General features: G+C 24.8%; 2 protein-coding genes across 2 annotated transcripts in view; one reads left to right on the top strand and one right to left on the bottom strand.

The window, feature by feature from the left end:
• LOC122511388 (partitioning defective 3 homolog B-like) overlaps positions 1-12,355 on the bottom strand; it is a 62,430-nt gene extending 50,075 nt beyond the window's left edge. The window contains exon 1 of the mRNA XM_043626591.1: positions 12,049-12,355. The gene's annotated coding sequence lies outside the window, so the exon portion shown is untranslated. The remainder of the gene's footprint in view (positions 1-12,048) is intronic.
• A 5,376-nt stretch (positions 12,356-17,731) lies between these two features.
• Positions 17,732-23,556, top strand: LOC122511385 (Golgi phosphoprotein 3 homolog sauron). The gene is made up of 4 exons (XM_043626589.1): positions 17,732-18,376; positions 19,962-20,208; positions 20,405-20,580; positions 22,320-23,556. Exons 1-4 carry the CDS (start codon positions 18,137-18,139, stop codon positions 22,566-22,568), a joined length of 912 nt encoding a protein of 303 aa, XP_043482524.1. The 5' UTR covers positions 17,732-18,136; the 3' UTR covers positions 22,569-23,556.

Below are 23,556 nucleotides of genomic sequence, written 5' to 3'. Positions count from 1 at the left end.
TTGAAATATTGCGGTGAATTAAGGTACTACTACACTTTGGATGGCTCTTAAAAGACCAAATTTTAAAAAAAAATTTCTTAGGTCTTTTATTATAAATATTTAAAAAACTTTTTTGCCTATATTAGTACATATTTGGAGTATAAAAATAATGGTTTGTTTTTAATTTTTATTTAATATCATAATCTGCAGACAGCATTCAGATCGAAACTCCAAAATGTTAGTTGTCCAATTGCGGACAGTTTATCTCAAGATTGACAAATCGGAAACAAAAAATCCAAATTGCTTTTTAAAAAAGAAGGTGTCTTGCATAGAAATCTACCACCATTAATAAAAAATGGACTAAAATAAAAAAATAGCAGATGTTTCAATAATTTTTGTCAAAATACACTATGTTTTTCAGTATTTTTCTAGTCTGCAAAAATGTTTTTTTTTAATTTTTTGACCATTTTCTGGTAAATTCTCACACAGAACATGCTAACAAACAAAACGAGTTATTATTTATTAAAGTCGGTTCAGTATATTCAGAGATAAACTGCCCGCAATTTGAGAAAACGTTTTTTTGAGAAAAACGCGTTTAAACTTATATATGTATCGTTAGAGGCCATCCATAAATTACCTAAAATTCTTTTGCAAATTGAAACCCCACCATTTTTTTTATTTCAGACACTGTTACATACATTAGCACCAATGTTTCTAGTGGTCGTAACAAAAAGCTGGACCCCACCATTCCCTTAAAGACTTACTTAATTTGTCAATGACTTTTTACGTTAATTGAATATTTTTTGAAAAATTTACTTTTATTTTTTACAATTGGTTATAAATACTTTAGGAGGTGTTTTCTGGAGTCATAAGGAGTTAAAAAATACAATAAAAAAAAATAATTTTTTATTTTTTTAAATTCTAAAGTGTAGTAGTACCTTAAAAAAATGTTTTTTAAATAATTGAAATTCTGTCAAGAATTTTATTAAAATTTTCGAAAATAATTGAATTTCGTAGAAGAATTTTATTTTTTATAAAGATAATTGAAATTTTGACAAAATTTTTTTTTAACCCCTTGGCTGTCAACGAGATTTCCACTGTTTGGGCCAAAAGTGTGTTGAAAAAATTTTTAATGGATTTTTAAGAAACTTGGTACCCTAAGGTTTCTGGGGTCGCTGATTACGAATCTGACATCAGTTTCTTAAAATTCAAAATATCTAATTCAATATGGCGGAAATTTTTTTAAAATTTATTGTATTTGTTTGAAACTATGGTTAATCTAACATCAGTATGATAATTTTTGGTGAAATCGAATTTTGTTAAATATCCTGACATTAGCTGGTGAATTTAGTTTTTATAGTTTATTAAATTTTTTAAATTCACGTCCCCAGAATGTACCACGAGGAAGCTGCCATAGGATTTTACATTCCATTTCTTTATTTTTTTAAAATTTTAATATATTTTTTTAATTTTATTTTTTTATATAATAGATTATATACTAGACGCGTTGTTCAATGCAGCTACGTAATACTAAAACCCCCAAGTAACTTTCAAGTCAATCTGATCAATTTTCTATTTTGTCGTCCGCCATATTGGATCCGCCATTTTGAATTTTGAAAAACTAATCGCAGATTCGTAATCAGCGTCCCCAAAAACCCCCGAGTATTACGTTTTAAGTCAATCCAATCAATTTTTTTATTTTGTCGTCCGCCATATTAGATTCCGCCATTTTGAATTTTGGAAAATGAATGTCATATTCGTATTCAGCGACCTCGAAAACCCCCGAGTAACCAGTTTCAGGAACATTTAAGAAGTTTTTAATCACTTTTTTTAAGTTGCGCATATATGCGTCATGAACACTTTTAGCCAGTTTAATTTTGCGCATATATATATGCGTCAGTGACAGTCAACGGGTTAATTTCTGAATATAATTGAATTTTTGCGAAAAATTCTATTACTTTAGAAAATAATTAAATTCTTAAAAAGAATTTTATAATTTATGAGAATAATTGAATCCCTGTAAAAAATGTTATGATTTATTATAAAAATAATTGAATTATTGCGAAGAAATTTTATAAAAAAAATTGTAAACAATTGAATTCAGTGGCGGATCCAGAATTTACTCCAGGGGGGGGGGGTCATTTATAGATTCGGCGAGCAACGACCATAATTAGCTGACCTTTTTTTTTTATGTAAATTTTTCGCCCCAGGGGGGGGTCATGACCCCCATGACCCCCCCTGGATCCGCCACTGATTGAATTTCTGTAAAATTTTTATTATTTATGAAAATAATTGAATGCTTGCGTAGAATTTTATTACATTTTTTTTTTTTAATTGAATTCTTTGGAAAATTTTATTAAAATAGTATAGATATTAAAAATCGTTGAATTGAGGAAAATTTAAAAAATAATTTAAATTTTACCAAGAATTTTATGGAAATTTTTAAAAATCATAACGAAAATTGAATATTATTATTATGTATTAAGAAAAATGAATAGTGCGCTATAAATTTTTATTCAAATAAAGGTAACTGATAGGTAAAAATTGATAATTAAAAATCGTTTTCCGGTTATATTGTTTAAAAAATCGAAAATATAAATTTTGTCTATATGAAAGAAAAAGGCATTCTTTAGAAGAAATTCATCTCGCTGGGAATGAATCGAGAAACAAGAATGACTATAAAAAAAATATAAAGTGAGTCTCGAAGAATACGGTCAATGTCAATTCGGAGAAATTTGAGGGTATAAAGAGCATAAATAAGACTCGATTCATGTTTTTAAACTTTCACCGAGACTACTTATTACATAATTGGGCGGAGTTAGCACCTTCTACATGCCAGACTTCGAAAATCCAAACATAATTGCCCCTTTCGATATGGGAAATGCATCAGACGGTTGAGATTAAATTTTTCTTTCGCGGTAGACTTTGGAAAGAGAAGAAAACGAAAGAGGGAAAAATAACGAGAGAAAAAAGAGAAAAAAAGAGAGAGAAAAAAGGAGATCGTTAATGCGATCAAAAATGAAATGAGAAGGTGGACACCGATCTTTCAAAATTAATAGCAAATGCCGGCAGTTTATATATGTATACTTCGTTCCACGAGAGAATGCTTTCTGACGCGCAGTTTTTTTTTCTTAAAGGGTGGAGAAAAATTTAAAAATGGTGTTTTCCGAAAGTCTTATAACCAATGAAAATATTGTCTGCTAACTGAACACCTACATTTTAAACCTTTGAAAACCAATTCTTTCACGACACATGTTCTAGCAACCTATGTTTATGACGGTACTAATAAAAGAAAAAAATACAGGCAGTAAAATATTAAAAATTTTTAAATATTACAATTAATGAATTTTTATTAACATATTTGGAGTCTATGAATTTTGCTGATTCCATTGATATTTAATTTTTTTTCTAGACATAAAATTAAAACATTTAATTTTCACTATCACTTTTTATCTATAGAATTTAGAATAAAGAATATTTAATTTTATAGTCGTAAAAAAATTATATATCAATTGAATTAGCAGATTTCATAGATTACAAATATATTATTAAAAATTTATTAATTGTAATATTTAAACATTTTTAATATTTAATTGCCTCTATTTTTTTCTTTTATTACTACTGTCATAAACATGGGTCGTTGGAACATGTGTCGGCCGAGAGTTAAACTTGTGTCGAATGATTTAAATTATGAAAAAAGGTTTGGCCACAATTTTTTTTTGGAAAATGGGCCGTTCAAACTCAAAATTTAAGCGAATAGTGACAATTTCTCTTATATCTGCGCGAAGTGGACGAAAATTCGTCTTTTTACGACAGCATTCTCTCGTGGAACAGGGTATAGAAGCTTGGTCGCGCGCATAATAATCAGTGAGAGCACACTATATATACATTGTATTTTTTAATCCTTTACATCATTTGCCTTTTTCATATTCGCTAAAGATTTTGCGCGATAAAGTTCGCATATTTTACGCAAGAAGTATTATTATCTATACGTACCGCACAGGAACAGGAATAATATTCATTTAGTGTAATTTAGTTTAGCTAATTTGCATATTCTGTGACTAATGCTTTAAGCTCCTTTGATGCTCGGTCGTACGTGGCGAATCTTTTGGCAAAGCTACAAATTTAAATAAACAATTTTTCTCGCACGTAAATTTAGATCAATTTTCTGCTGTACAAATAATTATGAATCGAAAAATTTGTATTTCAAGCTGTATTTTTATTTATATCAAATCAATTTTTATTTGAATCAAATGAATTATTGTATCTGAACAAATAATTTCAGTATTTTTAAAAAATACCATTTCATTGATTTAAATATGATTTATTTAATTAAATAACAATATATTATAAATTTATAATATAGTAAATTATTCAAATAATACTAATTGTTAGTAAATTTAATTAGTACTAATTGGTTACGTAGTCAAATCGATCTTTTGTGGTATTAAATATTTCCGGTTGTCTATAAATAAAAATATATTGAGCAATTATTTACACATTTCTTGTTATTCCAATATATGGAATTTTTAAAAGTACGCAAGTAAAAGATGAAATATTAGAAATATGTTAATTCAAGTGCACTAATTTATGCAGAATCGGAAGAAAAATGTCTTTCTTAATATGCTAAAATTAAATCATATTTCATCAAAAGCTAAGCTACCTTTTCTGACGTTGAAAAACGGTGTTTGTTGAACATATCTTAAGTAATTTTATTATCGTACTTATGTGGTTCGTAAGTTTATGTTTAAAGTGCCTTATCATTTTGTACAAATATATCTTTTAAACGGTGTGTCTTGATATGCAAACGTCTCAGATATATTTATTATAACAAAATATTTCTAGAAACGTGCGGAGCAAAATTTTTTAAGTATTAATACCATTTCTGTTCTTTACATTCTTATGATTATAATAATAAATATAATAATTATTAATTATTTTTATAAACAGTAAAATTCATCGCAGGAATTCAATTATTTTCAAAACAATTATTTTAATAAAATTTCACAAAAAGATTCAATTATTATTTAAAAAAATATTTAATAAAATTGTTGACTTTTTTGATAGTAACTTTCTAAGATTCACCTCTTCATTGCGAAGGATTATTTTAGACTTTTAAGTTCAAACTACCTAGCGTAGATTGATCAGTTAATATATTGTATAAGGTAAGTTGCGGTTTGCAATTTTTAGATTTTAAGAGTACTATGTACGAAAGGGCTTGTCCCGTATACTTGTTAAATAAATAAATAAAAATTCTTGATTTTTCAATAACATTCCTGTGAAATTTTTATTATTTATGAAAATAATTAAATGTTTCCGTGGAATTTTATCAAAATTTTTTTAAATATAATTAAAACCCGCAAGTAAGTGTCGAATTTCTGAATTTCCGGAAGAACCCTTCTTCCTTATCCCCAAGGAAACGCCCTGAAAGAGACTAGGAAAGGATCGCTGACAATTAATCATGCACAAAATCATTTAAATTCTGATTTCACAAAAACCACAGCTCCTCACACGCTGATATGAAAAAAAGATACAAGAGACTTGACAACAAACGAGACAGACCTATGATAAGAACGAGACAAACAAACAACTCTCTATTATATGCTGAAAATGCTTTTCCTACACATGGAAAATTAGGAAGAGTAAGAAACGAAACACTTCGTTACAATTTATGAAAATAATTGAATCCTTCTAAAAAATGTTATTATTTATGAAAAGAATTGAAGAAATTTTTAAAAAAATTGTAAATAATTGAATTCCAGTGTAATTTTTATTATTTATGAAAATAATAATATTTGCCTAGAATTTTATTAATTGAATTCTTTTCGAAAATTTTATTAAAATGTAGATATTGAGATGTGATTCTTTTAAAAAATGTTGATAAAACTGTTCAAATGACTTAAATTATTTTCAAAATTTTGATAGATACAAAATTTACAAAAATTTAATAATTTTCACCTAGGTAGATTAATTTTAAAATTCAAAACATTTGAAAAGCAAATTTATTGAAAAGTTAAGAAGCAAACAAAAACTAACATCAAACTGGGCACAGGATTCAAACAAACCAATAAAAATTTCAGGCATCACAGAACCTTTTTTCTTTAAAAAAGGTGAAAATGGGAATTTTTTTCCTCAAAAAGGGGATACAAATTTATTTGTTTATACAACTTGCATATATTATTCAAATTTTTTATTATAGAGGAGGATGGGGCAAGGTTAGTTAAAAGAATTCGAATGCTAAAAATATATTCAAATCTTTTTGAAATTCAACAATTTATGAGAATATTATTATAAAATACTATTATAACACTATTATAAATCACACACATTATTAAAAACACTTATTATAATAAGTGTTTCAGAATCAGAGTCTTCGACTCGAAGTGATCATTTTTTTCATGTTTTATAATAATTAAAGATGACCGAGTGATAAGATCATTATTTTCTTCTACAAAAAATATTTTTACTGTAACTTCTTCAAAATTATTTTCATCATTTGAATTCAATTATTATTATTTTCTAGAATTTTTAACTAAAATATTTCTTCAAATCAATTATTTACAATAATTTTTTTCAAAATTCTAAGAATTTTCAAATGTATTTGTTTACAATTCAATTTTACAAAATTTTATCGATTATTCGGAAATTCTTCAATTAAATATATTATATATATATTTGAAAATAAAAAATTCCAATAATATCAATTAAACATTTTGAAAAAATTAATTCTACAGAATATTGTTAGCTAAATATATATATGAAAAATTCAGATTTTTAAAGATTTCAATTTACAACTTTTTCAAAATTCAATTATTTATAAAAATTCACGCTATAATGCTTTTAATATTCAATTATTATGTAAAATTTTAACTGAAATTCACTTAAATTAATTTCTATAAGAAAATTCTACGTGAATTCAATTATTTAAATACAAAAATTAATAATTTATATTGAATAATTGAATGTTTCTTAATAGTGAATAATCATAAAGAATTTTATCAACAAATTTTTAAATAATTAAATTTTTTCGACGAATTTTAATAAATTTTTTAAAAATAATTACATTTTTCTAGGTACTTATTTGAAAATTGAAACTAAAATTCCTCGATAAATTCATTATTTTTAAATTTTTAATAATTACCTAATTAAATATGTATATTAAAAAATTTAACTAATTTCAGAATAATTTAAATTTTGAAAATTTTTGTAAAATTTTAAGTTCTTTAGAATTCCTAATAAAATTCATTCAAATATTACGATATCTATATTATTTAAATCATTAACATAAAAAAACATGTATTTATATTATGTTGTGGTGTTAACACAATAACATTGAGTCTAAATTTTATGATTACACTTTAAAAAAGATTTCAAAAAAAGAAAAACTAGTTTATTTTTTATTAGAAAAAGGGGACAAAAGGGGAAAAGAGGACCAACTACTGTGATGCCTGTAATTTATTTCTTTAAAATTGTTTGTAAATTTTAATTTCATTTATCATATTTTACAAAAATTATAACCAAAAGGAAGGAATTTTGTTGACTATAGTCTAAAGATTTCTGAAGATAAAGAAGAAAAGTTTACAATGTTTAAAAGTACATTACAATGTACAAACAGCACTAATGCGACAGGTAAATTAAAACACGACTTGTCGATCAGATTGTATAAAAAATCGGTTGCTTTGTAGGTAAAATGATAATATTTTTTTGAAAAAAATATTTCTTTTCGCTAGATATTAAATATTTTTTCAAGACTTTTGAGGTCCAGGTTTGTATTTTTTCTTTTTTGGCGAATCGTGTATATATATATATGAGAGCCGTTACCGCCGTTATTTTCGAGTGCGCGCATTGTAAAGACAAAATTTTGTGACCGTTGTTAAATCGCCTCTCCTGGCGTTCAACGACGGTTTAACGATGTCTCGTAAAAACGCAGTGAACGATAAGAGCAAGCGCAAAGATCGGTAAGAACGTAAGTGTTTGTATGAAAATACTTGACGACGGAAGGTACCGTTCTTTTTCATCGTCCTCGTCCTATGTCTCATCTTTCCATTCTTCATCTCACCACCATATATATAAGCAATGATCCTTTATTTATTTATTACTCTCCACTGCACACGTTTTATTTTATTTATTATTTCACCAAATGAACAAAGAAAAAAAAAGATTAATTATTTTTTTCCCCTTGAATCTAATTTCTAATTTCAAAATTAATTTCCATTTCTTATTATAATTTTAAATGATATGCTCGCGCGATTGTGCAATACTCACTTATCTTTGGAAACGTTTATCTTTCAGCAAATATAGAAAGTTGAAAAAAAGTTTTGATTATTGGTTATTGAATTTCCTTGCGCCTAAAATCGCTATTCTGTTAAAATTTCTTTTCGTTAGAATTAAACGAGGCATGCTGTTTGAATTAGGCAATAAAGAAAAAAATCTTTCAATAGGAACCAGGAAGAGACAAAATGCAATTTTCTTCAGGAAATACCCTAGAAGCTCGTAAATTCAGTCAAGAAGATAACGTTCAACTCGTTGAACACCACCAACACTTTTATACATCGAACTAATTGCCGTAAACTATAAATCACCGAATCGCGCCTTTTATCTATATATACAGTATGAATGACTCACCGTTAGCGCTTTAAAGATTTTCAGATTTGCGATTGAAATATTGAAAATATTGCAAATACTGAAAATGTCGCGCACTAATATTATCTAACCATGATTATTATTTATTTGCTTAGATTTCTTATTTATTATTTATCTCGTTACAAAAATAGTTTATGTACAATACTTCCGTAATCGGTATTTAATTCACTATTGTTATTCGGTAGTTTCAAGTAACCGCACAAACAATTTTACCATCGTTGTGTAAAATTAATTACGAAATACGGCGAGTATTACGACATATGCAATAAACTTTATCTCTTTCTGAACGTTATAAATCATTCTTCTAATTTTAAAGAGGATGACATGAAAATTTTACCACTAATATACTCTCTTTAATCACGATGGTAACAATCAATATATATAAGAAAATAATTGGAGCCATTAAAAATAATGGACTAAGAAAAGAATAAAGAAAGGAAAAAAAAGAAAGAAATTTTTATATCTATATGTATCTTCAATTAACAATTCTATTTCTATATTTACAGTTTAACCAAATGAATTAAGAAAGAAATATTAAATAAATGATAAATGTTTTTAATAAATTCGTTACTAAACTGTATGACAAGATCGCTACTATACATTGTGAATAACAGAATAAATCATCAACTCATCAAATATGATTTCCTCGTTGAACTTCAGCTTGTATATATACTTTTTTTCTGCACTCAAGTACAAAATCGAAGCAAACCGGTAGTTCTCATCATTAATTTAAGATGGCCTAGCTCTTTAATTATAAATTATGATTAGACCATGTTCCCATAGTTTCCCTTTTGTGTATAAGATCGCGTATAACGAGAATTCATTGCTCCCAAATGAAATTGTTACGTGAAAACTCTCGTTTTTTCAGCACTTTTACACAATTTGGATTATATTATGCGAATATCTCATAACTGCAGTATAGTATTCTACGGATGAAATAATCCGCGCATTATCCTTTCGCCTTGTGATCAACAAAAAGAGATTAAATTCTAGATTTTAATCTGCATATTGATTTCACACTCGAATATCTATGTATCGCACATTTTTTTTGTCTCAATGAATTCTCCTTGTATTTGAACAAAATAGGTTATCATTTTTTATCTCGATTTCTTCTCCAATATTTTCATGTTTCTAAATTTTTGAACGTTCAAATAGACGATATATTTTTTTACTTCTTTATTTTATTGTCTCTAAAGTTTTCAACTTTCAAATAAATGACGATGTTTTATTTGTTATTATAATTTGAAATTTAATTTTAAAATAAGTATTGAAAATAAAAGAAAAATATTGTTTTTTTTACAATTGAATCGTCAATTTCAAAAAGGACTCAACTCTGAAAAACTTTAAGGATCATTTTTTATATGAATTGTCATATAAAAATTACACGGTTTTCAGATTTGATCCTTTTTTAAAATTTACGATTCAATTGAAAAATTAATATTTGTAACTCAATAAATGTTCAATTAGAGAACAATTTCAAAAAAATTTTATCTGGAACAACTATACATTTTTTATAAAATAGTGAAATTTTTACTTGTTTCAGTTAAGACTTTTCGCTATTCTATAGAGAAAATTATTGCTGTTCTAGGTAAATAAGTTTTTCCCGTGTATGTTTTAAAAAAATGTTTGAGCTCAAGAAAAATTTGTTCATTTGAACTTTTAAAACTTAAGAAAAAAATTTGTTTACAAAGAGATACTTGTTTTGAATGTTAAAAAAAATTAATTTTAAATTAAGAAAATATTTAATTTTGATTTTTCTTATTTGGAGAGTAAATTTAAAAAAAATTTTAAGCAGAACAAAAATTTCGTTTAAAATTTTAAGAAAATTGAGAAGAAATTTATGAAATTTTTAATGATCCACAAGAGTATTGAACGTTCAAAGGGACGAAATATTTTTTATTGAAAATATTTTCATAAATTGCAAAAGAAGTTAAAAATTATTTTTATAATTAAAAATAATAACAAATTTTTTTCATAGTGACGCAAAGTTGTTGTAATTGAAATTTAATTTGAAAAACAAAAAAATTCTGTTTATGTGAACGTTTAAAACTTTAGCAAATGTTTTTTTAAATTTTTTACATAAAAGAATATTTTGTACAATTTTGTACATTAAAAAATTAATTTTTAAATAAGAAAATATTTTTATTTATTTTTGTCTTTTTTGGATACTAAATTTTCAAAAGAAATTTAAGCAGAAAAAAATTTGTTTACAAAAAAAAATTGTTTTGAATATTATAAAAATTAATTCTTAATTGAGTAAATATTTATTTTTGATTTTTCTTACTTGGATAGTAAATTTAAAAAAAAAATTTGAGCAGAACAAAATTTTTTTTTTAAATTTTAAGAAAATTGAGAGAAAATTTTTGACGTTCCACAAGATTTTAACGTTCAAAGGAACTTTTTTTCATTAAAATTACATTCTTTTGTTGAAAATATTTTCATAAATTTATTACTGATTGCAATAGAAGGTAAAAATTATTTTTACATTTAGAAACAATAACAAATCTTTTTGTCATAGTAACGCAAAATTATTGTAATAGAAATTTTAATTTGAAAAACAAATTTCTTTTATTTGAACGTTTAAAACTTTAGGAATAATTTTTTTTATAAAAAATCTATTTTGTATATTAAGAAAAAATAATTTTCAACGAAGAAAATATTTAAATTATTAATTTAAAAAAAATGTAAAAAGAAGAAAAATTTCGTTTATTTTGACGTTCAAAACTTTCCAATATTTTCAAAGTGCGTATAGAAAAAATATATATGGTTTAATCTTTAATTATATCAAAAGTATAGTAAATAGAAAAATTTTTTGAATCTACTTGAAATTGACAATTTTTTCTTTCTTAGAATATTTTTTTTTGCAATATAATACAGTAGTAATATAATTTATTAGTAATAATAATTTAATAAATTCTCTCGATACAGGGATTCCCCTGATTGATTTTCCACACTCGGATTAATAATAAAAAGCAAGTGAAAAGATAATAAATGCTGAAAGAATGTAAACTGAGTCAGATTGTTATTTTTAGTGTTAAAAACAAGTCTTTTGCTTTATAACACAAATAACTCAATAATGACTGCAACTGATTTATGTCTTGGTGTTACCACAGAATCATCATCATCATCATCGCATCGGGAAACTGTAAATGTTCTCCAAAGATGTCTCGTGAGATTTTTCCAACTTAAAATTACATAATGTTTGATAATTTCAAATAAATATTGATAAATTCTTTGTAAAAAACATCTCCTGATGTCATATATTCACTGAACTTTTAATTGCAAAATCCAAAGATTAAAGAAAAAAAGGAATTTGAACTTCATTAAACTTTTCTGCCATACGCAAGTTGCTTCTTCTTCTTCTTGGCAATTATTTTATAGTAGCATTAACACTATAGAAATTTACACTATATAGAATATTTGTACCTGTTTGGCAAGCCTTGGAATTAAATCTCATTGGATGGTGTGCATAATTTTTAAGGTGAAGAAATAATTTGATGACAAGTGTGAGTAATCCAGATGATGATCACTTTTTGAAACTATGTTACAATTGATAGCAAAACCAAAAAAACAATTTAATAGAAAATACTTTTTTTCAAAAATATACACACAAGATCCGAGAAAATTAAAAAGACATCGAGTTCGCGCTGCACTACGACCGAGCAGGCCAGAAAGACTGAAAGTCTCCTCCATTCGAAGTTCCTCTCTTTCCAGTTCAAACTCTCCCACTACATTATACACATAAACTCGTACTCTTACCGTAGCTGGGAAACAATCGTTGGGGCCCCCTCTGTTCCATATGCACTTTACAATCGATCTTGTTTTGAACCTCATTTTCAACCCCCTTTTTTCATTAACCGAAAAAACCTGCTTTATATTTCGGAACATAATTAAATTCTCGCGGTATTGAATTTCATATTTATTAAGTCTACAGTTCGTTTTTTTTTTCTTTTTTTTGCAAGTTTGTCTTTCATCGCTTGGAAATTATTGTGTTTGCGCTGAGAAAACTGAAATTTATTTTGCAATTAAGCATTTTATTAAATTCGTGACACGATATTGAGGTATTTTATTATGTAAAAGCATAAACTATTAGTTTAGATAATAATTTATTATTGTAAATATTATTTTCATTTAAAAATAATAGCAGAATAATAATAAAATAATTATTTACTTTTTTTATTATTACTATTTGATATTTGTTTATTGAACCTTTTTTTGTAATTGCGTAAATAAATAATCTGAAGGCAATTATTATTATTTATTGAATAATAAAAAATAAATAATAAATTAATTATTAAATGAACAAATGAATAACAGTTATACTGAAAAAAATATATTTAAGTCAAATTATTATTATTTATTAAATAAAAAATAAATAATAAATGAACAAATAAATAAAAATTATACTAAATAGAATGTATTTGATTTAAATAACAAATACCCTATGGGAAATGCCATTGTAGTGCCGATGTTCACCACTGGCTTAGTACTCAGACGATTGTTCGGCCGTAGTCTAGCCGAGCCTCGACAATTAGTGCTGGCGCAGTACAGAATTTTTGTTTCGCCAAAGCTTGGACAAGCCACGGCGGCAAGTGCTGGCTGAGTATAGAAAAATTGTTCACAACGCTCTTTGCCAACATTGCTTTTTTGACATAAACTTGAAAAAAATTATTAAAAAAGTTTATGAATGTTTATAAATATAAATTTATTAAAAAAATAAATATTTTACTTTTTAGTTGTTCATTTTTTATTTTTATTAAATTTAATAATAATAATTTAACATAATTGTCTAATTTTGCAAATAATAAATTATTTAAACAAATTAAAATTATAAACAAAATTTAAACTTTAATCTCAACAATAATTTGGTTCTTATTAAAATATTATTAAATTATTATATTAAAAAATTATTTAAAAAAAAATTATTAAAAAATTACCACTTGTAAAATTTTAAATGCAATAAGTAAAGTTATTACACACATACATATATACATACATAATTTTTTTATTGTCATTTTTGGAATTCTTACTACTCGAATAGAAAAACTTAACATGAATTTTCAAATTCTATGCAATGTACAAACAAAAGTCTGATCTTATTTATAAAGATTTATTTGATTTATAAATAAATCGGTTATTTGAATAAAATAAATTTTTTTCAGTAAAGTAATAAATATGTTATAAAAATTTATAAAAATAGTAAAATAAAATTTTGTATAAAAATAATAAAACTGAATACAAAGTTTTAAGTTAATAGTTATTTGCTACAATTATAAACAAAAGAATAAAAAATTCACTAAAGTTCAGTGTTGATTAAAAATTAACTTTTATTAACATCATTCAGAGTATGTTTTATACAGTTTTTGTTACGAAACGAGACAAACAAGAGTACATTATTATATATATCCTTCTTAAGAAAGTATATAAACGTGAAAATAATTAGTTGATAATTGTAACTATAAAATGTTTAAATACCATATTAAATACTTCTTGCATTCTGAAACAGTATGGCTTTTATTTTCTTTGACTTTTCATGGAAGACATTTTTACTGTGTTAAAAGTTAAAACATATATAATATATATTAAACATTAATATTTAATTTTACGATTTAGAGGAAATATAGTTGAAAATTGAAGGATATATACTTTTCGCGCAGATGTTAGAGTAAATTCTTGTAATTTAATTTTATCGTTTATTACTATTAGTTAATTATAGATTTAAATTAAGTCTCTTTTGTCTGACAATGAATTATGAAAACTTTATTATACATTTCTTCTTGGAAAATATTTTTTATATTGTTTGAACAAAGATTTTTATCCAACAATGGATGAAAGTACATTAGGTATAGATTAGTGCACTAGTACTTATTAATTTAAATATTAATAAGTAATAATTAATAAAATTTATTTGTTTCGAATAAAACTAAGAACTAGCTAAATCTTTCTTAATAAAATTAAGTTAATTTCTTAACTGTCTTAATAAATATCACCTTATACTAATTATCGTCCCTTAAATATAGAATGAAAATTCGCTGATTAAAATTATAGCGAATCTTACTTGTGTGGTATGCTATTAAAACAAAATAGCATATATATATATATATATATATATATATATATATATACCTGTGTATAGGAAATAAAACCAGGAAGTGACAATTTACTGGGAAATGTTAATTTTGTGCTTCTATTTGCATAAACATTGATTCAGTCATTAACCCTGACAGAGGATAGTACATTATTATCAAACTAACACGTTCTTGTCCTCGAGACTTGTAAATTGTTTAAAGTATCAAGGACTTTTTTTCCATTGGTCTAAATCTTTTGCAAACTCTTATTAAATCAATTTTCATCGATTAATATCCACCGGTCATGAAAACTAGATAACTTCTAAATAATTAATAAAAAAAAATAAAATAAAATCGTTCCTGAATTTTGTTCGATATATATATATATATAGAATTTATCACATTTTCAATGACTCCAACAAATTTTATGATAACAGTTTTACAAAGAATTTGAGAACACTTTTATCATACTACAATAAGTTCATTAACTTAGTGCGTTGTCAAGTCACTGACAGTTGTATAAATAATACAATTATTTAAAAATTTAAATTAAAAAGCTATTTCAATTAAAAGAAAGGAACTATAATCAGTCGTTATAAATTTTAGTAACGGTATACTATTTTTTTCACTACTGTTTTGTAAAAAGTATTTTTTGCGTCAAAATAAACGTAAATATAAAAATAAACAAAAAATAAAATAAAAATAAAAAAATAAGAAAACGTTAAATATTTTGTCTCTATGGTTTTAATGTTATTGGATTAACAGTTTAACGTTTTAAACCCTCATTGATACGGTTTGTGGCCCTGGTGAATAAATGCATCTGCTGAATCGAATTGTGCGCAAAGTCTAAGTTCACTCTCTTACCTACTTGTTTTTTTAAATCGGTTTCATGAAACAGTTACACCGGGCAAACGTGGGACCTTTGTCACGCATCGACAAAGAATGCATTTACTTCACATATATTGGTACTTTAAAAATATGAACATGCACTTAAACGCATAAAATGAATGTTTCTCGTAGAAATAAAAGCTGTAATTTGACTTTCTTGATGAATGATAATAAAAAATTTCTTAAAACCATCACTTTTGCACAACGGCACAAAAAATGGTAGACGCACATATTTTTAACGCAATTTCGTTACTCCAAATATTTCTTTACTCGGGAGAAGTTAAATATTAAATTTTTTATTTTCATTACAGAAATTTATAAAAATTTTAATATTAAACCACATAATATTAAACTATAATATTAAAGAACAATGTTAATTTTAGTATTACTCTCTAAATTTTTTACTAATTCAAATTTGGAGAGTAAATTATAATATTAAATTATCAAAATATACGCACTGAAAAAAATTGTTTTATTGATTGATTATTATTATTTATTATTATTTAATTAACAGATTACTTGTCTAATATCAAATAAATATTTACTTAAATAATTTTTATTTCAAAAAGTGTTTATTTAAATCAAGATAAAAATTATTTGATTCAAGTAAATATTTATTTGACAATAGACAAGTGATCGTTTATTTGAATCAAATAAATTTTTTTCAGTAAATTTCATTTTTTTTCAATCAATTAATAAATTATTATATTAAATTCAAGTCCATCTTGAAAAAAATAAAATATTATCAAAAATATAATAGCTGATTTTTTTTACAGTATAATTAAAAAAATATTTTTTATACCAATAATTAGTCTGATGAAAGTAAAATCTCATTTTTAACTCCTTTTCATTTACTACAATTAAATAGAAAAAACAATCCAACAATTACTCTAATTACGAAATATTTGTTAAATTTTTGAAAAAGTAAAATGGTTCTTCTTTACAAGAATTATAATTAAAATCATCTTCATTGTAAAGATGAATACTAATTAGAAAGGAACATTCAGCAATTTAGATACCAAGAATAATTCATGTTTTCAACAGGAGAAAGTAAAATTTCCAGTTTTTCACAATTTTTTCTTAAATACTTGTCTGTGACCTAATGAACTCCGCTTTACTTTATATTTTCTTATTTTCAAAAGCAATTAACTTGTTCCATTGTAAGAAAATTATAATTGTAAAAAAAATTACTTTTAATCGTTATATAAAAGTTACAATTGTTTATAGGAATTGAAAATTATTTTTACGAAATATTTTTGTTTATTAATTTATTCAATTATGTTAATAAAATATTAGTAAATAAATATAATAACATGTTGTATATAAAAATATAAATATAAGACAACAATAAAAAAATTACAAAAAAATACAAAATCAAAAAAATAATAATGAACTAAATAAGAGCTAAAAAAAATAAAAAAATAATAAACTAGGTAAATTAATCAAAGTAATCAAAGTATTATTTAAAAAAAATACTTTCATATTTCAATTGTCCATATATTTTTTAATTTCAATATTGTTTTATTTATAATTTTTATTTATAATGAGATTATTTAATAATTTATTAGTTACAATTTTTTAGTAGTGTCTTTGATGTAATTTACAAAATTATTTTTAAAAAGGCAAAAAATAGAGTGCGTATTACACGATAATTTGTAATGTAAATTAACAAAAAAAATAATAAAAAGAGTTTTAAATTTCCCGCCCGTTTTAAGAAAGAAGTAGAAAGAGTCACGTGATTCTCTCCAAAATTGATAGAATTTTTAAACTTTTTTCTAGATAAATAATTTAGTACCCATAAAAAATATAGGTATGATTACAAACACTCTTAATCACTTTTATATCTTTCAAAAACAAATATTATTAATTTAGTGACAGCAATTTAAATTTAAATTTAAAAATATTCATGTCCCGCGCTTTTAAGTATGAGTCTTTCTTTGCTTCCTCATAATATTTTCTTTAATTTAGAATATGTTGTACAAAGTCATTAAAAAGTGATCGATAATATTTAATAGCTATTTAACTAATAAGATTTTGTTTCGTGTAATTTCATAGCATTTTAATAACATTTACTTATCAATTTTATTTGTAAACGTGGCAATACCGTGAAGTTGGCGCTCCATCTTGCGAGAGATCGCTGGACTGACTCAGAACGAACTTCAGGCTTGTTCGCGATCTGTCGTGGTGGTGTTGAGTGGTTTTTTCGGAGAGACATTTTAAGATATTTCAATATTGACTTATTGTGGATTAAAAATTTCTCTTGTGCTAAACAATTGCTGACACTTTATCCATAGTCTACCTTCCATATTGATTTTGTTTCCTGAAGCAATTTTACCCGCGAGTGATTCTGTGGTGTTGTGAAAAAGAATACAGTTGTGGGAAGTGATCTGGCCATCTTGAAAAAGATATGTCGAGTAGTGTGAACAGACGTCAACAGAATAGTGTTTATCTCGCGACACATGTATTGTATATTTCTTAATAACGATTCAATTTAGTTTCGGTGCTATTGATAAAGGCGTGGTAATTTTGCGTGTGAGTAAAATACGTATTTTTGCGTCATGTATCGTGGCGACGGTCTTGTTCAACGACGTAGAGTAGTGAATAGTAGTTGTCCCGATCAGGATGGCTCCAATGAAGCCGGAGGACATCCTGATAAGGTGTCAGGTCATAATATGGATGCAGACAGCTCCTCTCAAAATGACCTTAATTCAAATCCCACCATCGACGAGGATTCTGATAAGGAAACTAGATTAACACTTATGGAAGAAGTTCTACTATTAGGACTCAAAGATAAGGAGGTTTGTTATCATTTTCCACTTCCGGAATGTACTATTGTGTGCTTTTAAAATTTTTATTTAAATTGTTATTCTAAAATTATGTTTGACTTTTCAAAATATCAGTTCAGTGGGAAATCTTTATATAAAAAATCCAAGTACATACAAAAATGTTTATAAATTAAAAATTGTAATATATTTAAAATTTAATTGTCAAATTCTCAAGTACTAAATTCGTTTTTCGTTCTTGAAATACTCGTTCTGATGATTAATATTTTTTACTCCATATTTTCCGCTTACGAATACGGGAAATAATTTTCAGGAAAAAAATTGAGTGTCAGTTTTATCGTGTCAATATACCGTTAATATTTTAACGCATAAAGTGATATAGATAAATTAAAAATATTTGACGACTGAAAATTGGTACAATTTACCGTATTAAGCACTTTATTTGTATTACATAACATAAACACTATTTTTTGGGGTAGAAACGCACGTGTCCCATATAAATTAAGTAAAAATAGAATCTTTTCTATCGATTATCGTTAAAAAAGTCAATTTCAAGAACTAAATAATTATTTCGCAAAATAAAGAATGTAATTTAAACTATGTTTGAGGCAAAATAGAATTGCAAAAAACTTAAATAATTGTGGAAGATAAATTATTCAATTCTTGGTAGTTTGCACCTTGAATGTAATAAAACACATCATCATTCAGTAGATTTTGTCTGATAACTTAATATCATATAGTCCTTAACAATTTTTTTTATCGATTACACATTCATTTACATTCCTACTGGTGTACGACTGTTAAAAGTCATTTCGCGTCAGTCATTTAGTCGTATCATCTTTAAAAATCTCGATGCATGCAATTGTGTATTAGTAACTGTATAAGAGAAAATTTTAATTGTAGTCGTTAAACTTTATCAATGAAATAAAAAATTTTTTTTCTTATATTCATTTGCATATGTAGTTATAATTGCTGGGATTTTTAAGTTACATGTCTATGCATACAGAAGTGGATTAAAAATAAATCAATTCAAGTAGTTTCATATTTTACTTTAGATAAGTAGTTGCATGAACTGTTGTAAATAATCTTTATCATTATTCATAAACTCGATTATTTTTTTATTGAAAACGAAAACATAAATTCATATTGAAAAAATGTTTTATTTTTTAAACAAAAGAAACTTTTTATTAAATATATTCTCTATATGGTTAATGTCTATAATTCTGTCATTAAACCTTGAGCTATTCACTTTCACTTTCAAGATCGAAGAATCTTCATACATTCTTATTTATATTCACATCTTTTTCTATATAAAATTGCGCATAAGGCTTTTTTCACTATTTCATGTATTTTTTTTTTTATGTACCTAATGGTACATAATTTTATTTTGTGAAGTGGTTTTGAACATATTAGTGAGCTTGAGCATCGATTAACCTTGTGGCTTTTCATTTTCGACTTCCTGTTTTCTTATCACTGAAAACTCTCCAAATAATCAAATATGATTCTTTTTATCTCGTAAGTTTGCATTTAACCACTGGCATTTGTTTTTATTGTTTTATTAAATTGATTGAGAAATAAAGAAAAAAATTGTTTCTTATAGGGATATACGTCGTTTTGGAATGATTGTATAAGCTCCGGACTTCGTGGCTGTATTTTGGCAGAATTAGGACTTCGAGGTCGAGTAGAATTAGAAAAAGCAGGAATGCGAAAGAGAGGATTACTATCTCGGAAGCTTGTCTTAAAAAATAGTGATCCAACTGGAGACGTTTTGCTAGATGAGGCTTTGAAACACGTAAAAGAAACTGATCCACCTGAAACTGTGCAGAGTTGGATCGAATATCTCAGTGGTTAGTCTTTGACTTTACTCATTTAGTATTTTTAAATAATTATTTAAGTACTACATTTTCGACATTATTTAATTTTTTACTTTAATGATTTTAAAAAAATTTTTTGTAATATATATTGTAATTTTTATTTCTTCCTTACGAGGAAGCTTTGTATTTATTCAAATGCAATATAATTTTAATTCCTGCTTTTTTTAAGGGGAAACATGGAATCCTCTAAAGTTGAAATATCAATTAAAGAATGTGAGAGAAAGGTTAGCAAAAAATTTAGTAGAAAAAGGAGTCCTTACTACTGAAAAACAAAACTTTCTCCTTTTCGATATGACAACTCATCCTCTAACAGACAATCTCGCTAAAACGCGACTTGTTAAAAAGGTATTATAGCAATAAGAAAGTTATTTTCAAATAGTACCATTTTTACACATTTAAAATTATTAATGTCTATTTAGAACGTCGGCGAAGTTCACAACGTTTATAATCAACGATTCAAAGAAAAAATTTTTTTACGCCGAAAACAAGAAAATTTTTGTTTTCATAAATAATCAAATTTTCACTGGAATTCAATTATTTTTAAACGTTTTAATAAAATTCGTTGCAAAAATTCAATTATTTTCATAACTAATAAAACTCATCAAAGGATTTCAATTATTTTTAATACAATTTTAAATTAATTCCTTGAAAAATGCAATTATTATTAAAAATTTTATTAAAATTCGCCAAAAGATTTGAATTATTTTAAAAATTGTTATAATTTGTTTATTAGAATTTAATAATTATCTTCAAAAATTATAACGAAATTCTTCGTAACAATTCAATTATGAACTTTTAAAAAATGTTTAATAGAACTCCTCGTAAACATTTAACTACTTTCGAAAATTTGTCGAAATTAAATTATTTTTAATAAAATTCGTCATAAGAATCAATTATTTTCATAATATTTTCATATTTTTTATACAATTTGAATAAAATTTCTTGTTATCAAATTAAATTAAATTAAAAATAATTGTTGGAATTTAATTATTTTTGAAAAGTTTACCAAAATTTGTTCATAGAATTCACTAATTTTTAAAAATTGTGATAAACTCTTTAGAAGAAATCAATATTTTCAGTACAATTTTAATTAAATTGCTCGTAGTATTTTTACAAATTTTATTTTTTTCATTATTTTTATCTATTATTTTCATAATTAATAAAATTTTCACAGAAATTGAACTATTTAATTAATTTAACTTAATTTTAATTATTTTTAATACAATTTTAAATGAATTCTTTGAAAAATGATTGGAAATTTTATTAAAATTCTTCGAAAGAATTCAATTGTTAAAAGTAATTTCTATAAAGTTCTTTATAAGAATTTAATTTTAAGAAATATTCAATTATGTATTTAAAAAAAATATTTCTTTTTGTATTATTTAAATAATGGAATTCTGGTAGAACTTGCTAATAAGAATTAATTTTAAATTGATTCAGTTAAAATTTTATAGATAATAATCGAATATTAGAAACGTTATAGTGTGAATTTTTAGAAATAATTCAATTTTCAAAGATTTTTTAATTGAAATATTTGAAAATTTTAATTGTAAAACTGTAATAATATTTCAATTTTTATTTTGAAATAAAATAATTAAATTTTTGAATAATTTTATTTAAAAATTTCAAAAAGGCTTTATATTGAAATCATTTAAAATATTTTAATTCCTGTGGGAAAATAAATAGGTATTTAAATATTTATTTAAATAGAATTATTCTAGTTTTGAATGTAATTTAGTTTAAAAATTACGAAAAAATTGAGGAGTCAAAATTAATTTTTCGATATACAAATCTACTTTTTTATTGCTTTTTTCAGTTTTAAAGATACTTTTTAAAAATTAATGATCGAGTACGAAGCATGTACTTCACACAAAAGTATATAAACATTTAAATAGAAAAATATTCTTTCCTCTAAATTAATTGTAATCGTTGATTATAAACATTGTGATCTCTATTAATGTTATTTAGATGGAAAATTAAATTAGGAAGAAGAATTAAAAAAATTGATTACATTAAAGTTTGATATATAACAGATTTTTTAAAAGTTGACTAGTGATATGTTAATGAGTCTGTTTTTTATTTAGATTCAAGAAGCAGTTTTAAGCCGCTGGGTGAATGATGCTTCTCGAATGGATCGACGAATATTACCATTAATTATTTTAGCTCATGCAGCAGATGTACTTGAAAATGCTTTTGCTCCCTTATCGGACGACGATTATGAGGTGGCAATGAAACGAGTACGATGCCTGCTTGATTTAGATTTTGAAGCAGAAGCTGTAAAGAATAATGCAAAACCTGTTCTTTGGGCTGTGTTTGCTGCCTTTACCAAGTAACACGGAATTTTCACTCTAGGAATATGAAATGTTCATTATTACTAGGTTGAAATGGAAAAAAAACTTGAAACATTTGTCGATGATATTTGTTTACTGCGATTAAAGAAAATAATAATCGAGTAACCTGTATTCCTGTAAAGAAATTTTTAGATTAGACCACCCTCTATTTTCTAATTTAAGAAGACATTGTACTGAATAGTCCCCTGATGAATGAATCAGTGAATGAATGAATTTGCCTTTAAGGCACTGTTGCCAGCAAGTAAAATAGTAAATGCAGATGCATAATAGAAATTTAAATCTGTATAAGGAAATATTTACAGAGAGGCACTATAAAATGTCAAGGAGAAATTTTTAATCAATTCAATTTCAATTTCAAATTCAAATTCTAATGCTTCAAATCACAAAAAAAATGTGAATAGATAATACTGGCAATCTTGCTTTTGAATATCATTCGAGTGTAAAATTTTGGTGTGACTGTGCCATGATAAATTTCAATTTCGATAAATTTTGTTGAGCTTGCCGCTGAATTTTTCTTATTTCTTTATCGATAGGTGAATATGTTTATGTGTTGGCTAAGATAAATGGCAGTTATTCATGAGACATCGAATTAGAAGAAGAAAAACTTTTTGTATTCAACGAGGTGCAGAATGGACTTTTAATGTTTTAAATCAAATATAAAAATAAGTCATTTTAAAATTATTTCGAAAATATTTTAAAGTTCATTCATCATTCTGTTTATAATCTGAAGAAACTAATAGAAGATTCTCTTTTTCACAGTTTGTTTCTTCACGCTTGAATTAATGTATATACTTTATTTATATGCCATTATATTTTTGTCTACTAAACAGTTTTTAAACAAATTTGGACAATTGTAAAATATTATTGTTACACTTAGATTTAGCTTATTAAATAGAAATTGTTTAATTCATTTAATTTTTTTTGTTCGTCAATAAAACCATGTCATTACAATAAATATGTTCACATAACA

Source organism: Leptopilina heterotoma, unplaced genomic scaffold (genome assembly GCF_015476425.1).
Source record: "Leptopilina heterotoma isolate Lh14 unplaced genomic scaffold, ASM1547642v1 Lhet_81, whole genome shotgun sequence".
Taxonomy (NCBI): domain Eukaryota; kingdom Metazoa; phylum Arthropoda; class Insecta; order Hymenoptera; family Figitidae; genus Leptopilina; species Leptopilina heterotoma.
The sequence above is the reverse complement of the archived record's forward strand: the minus strand, read 5'-3'. Positions and strand labels throughout refer to the sequence as shown.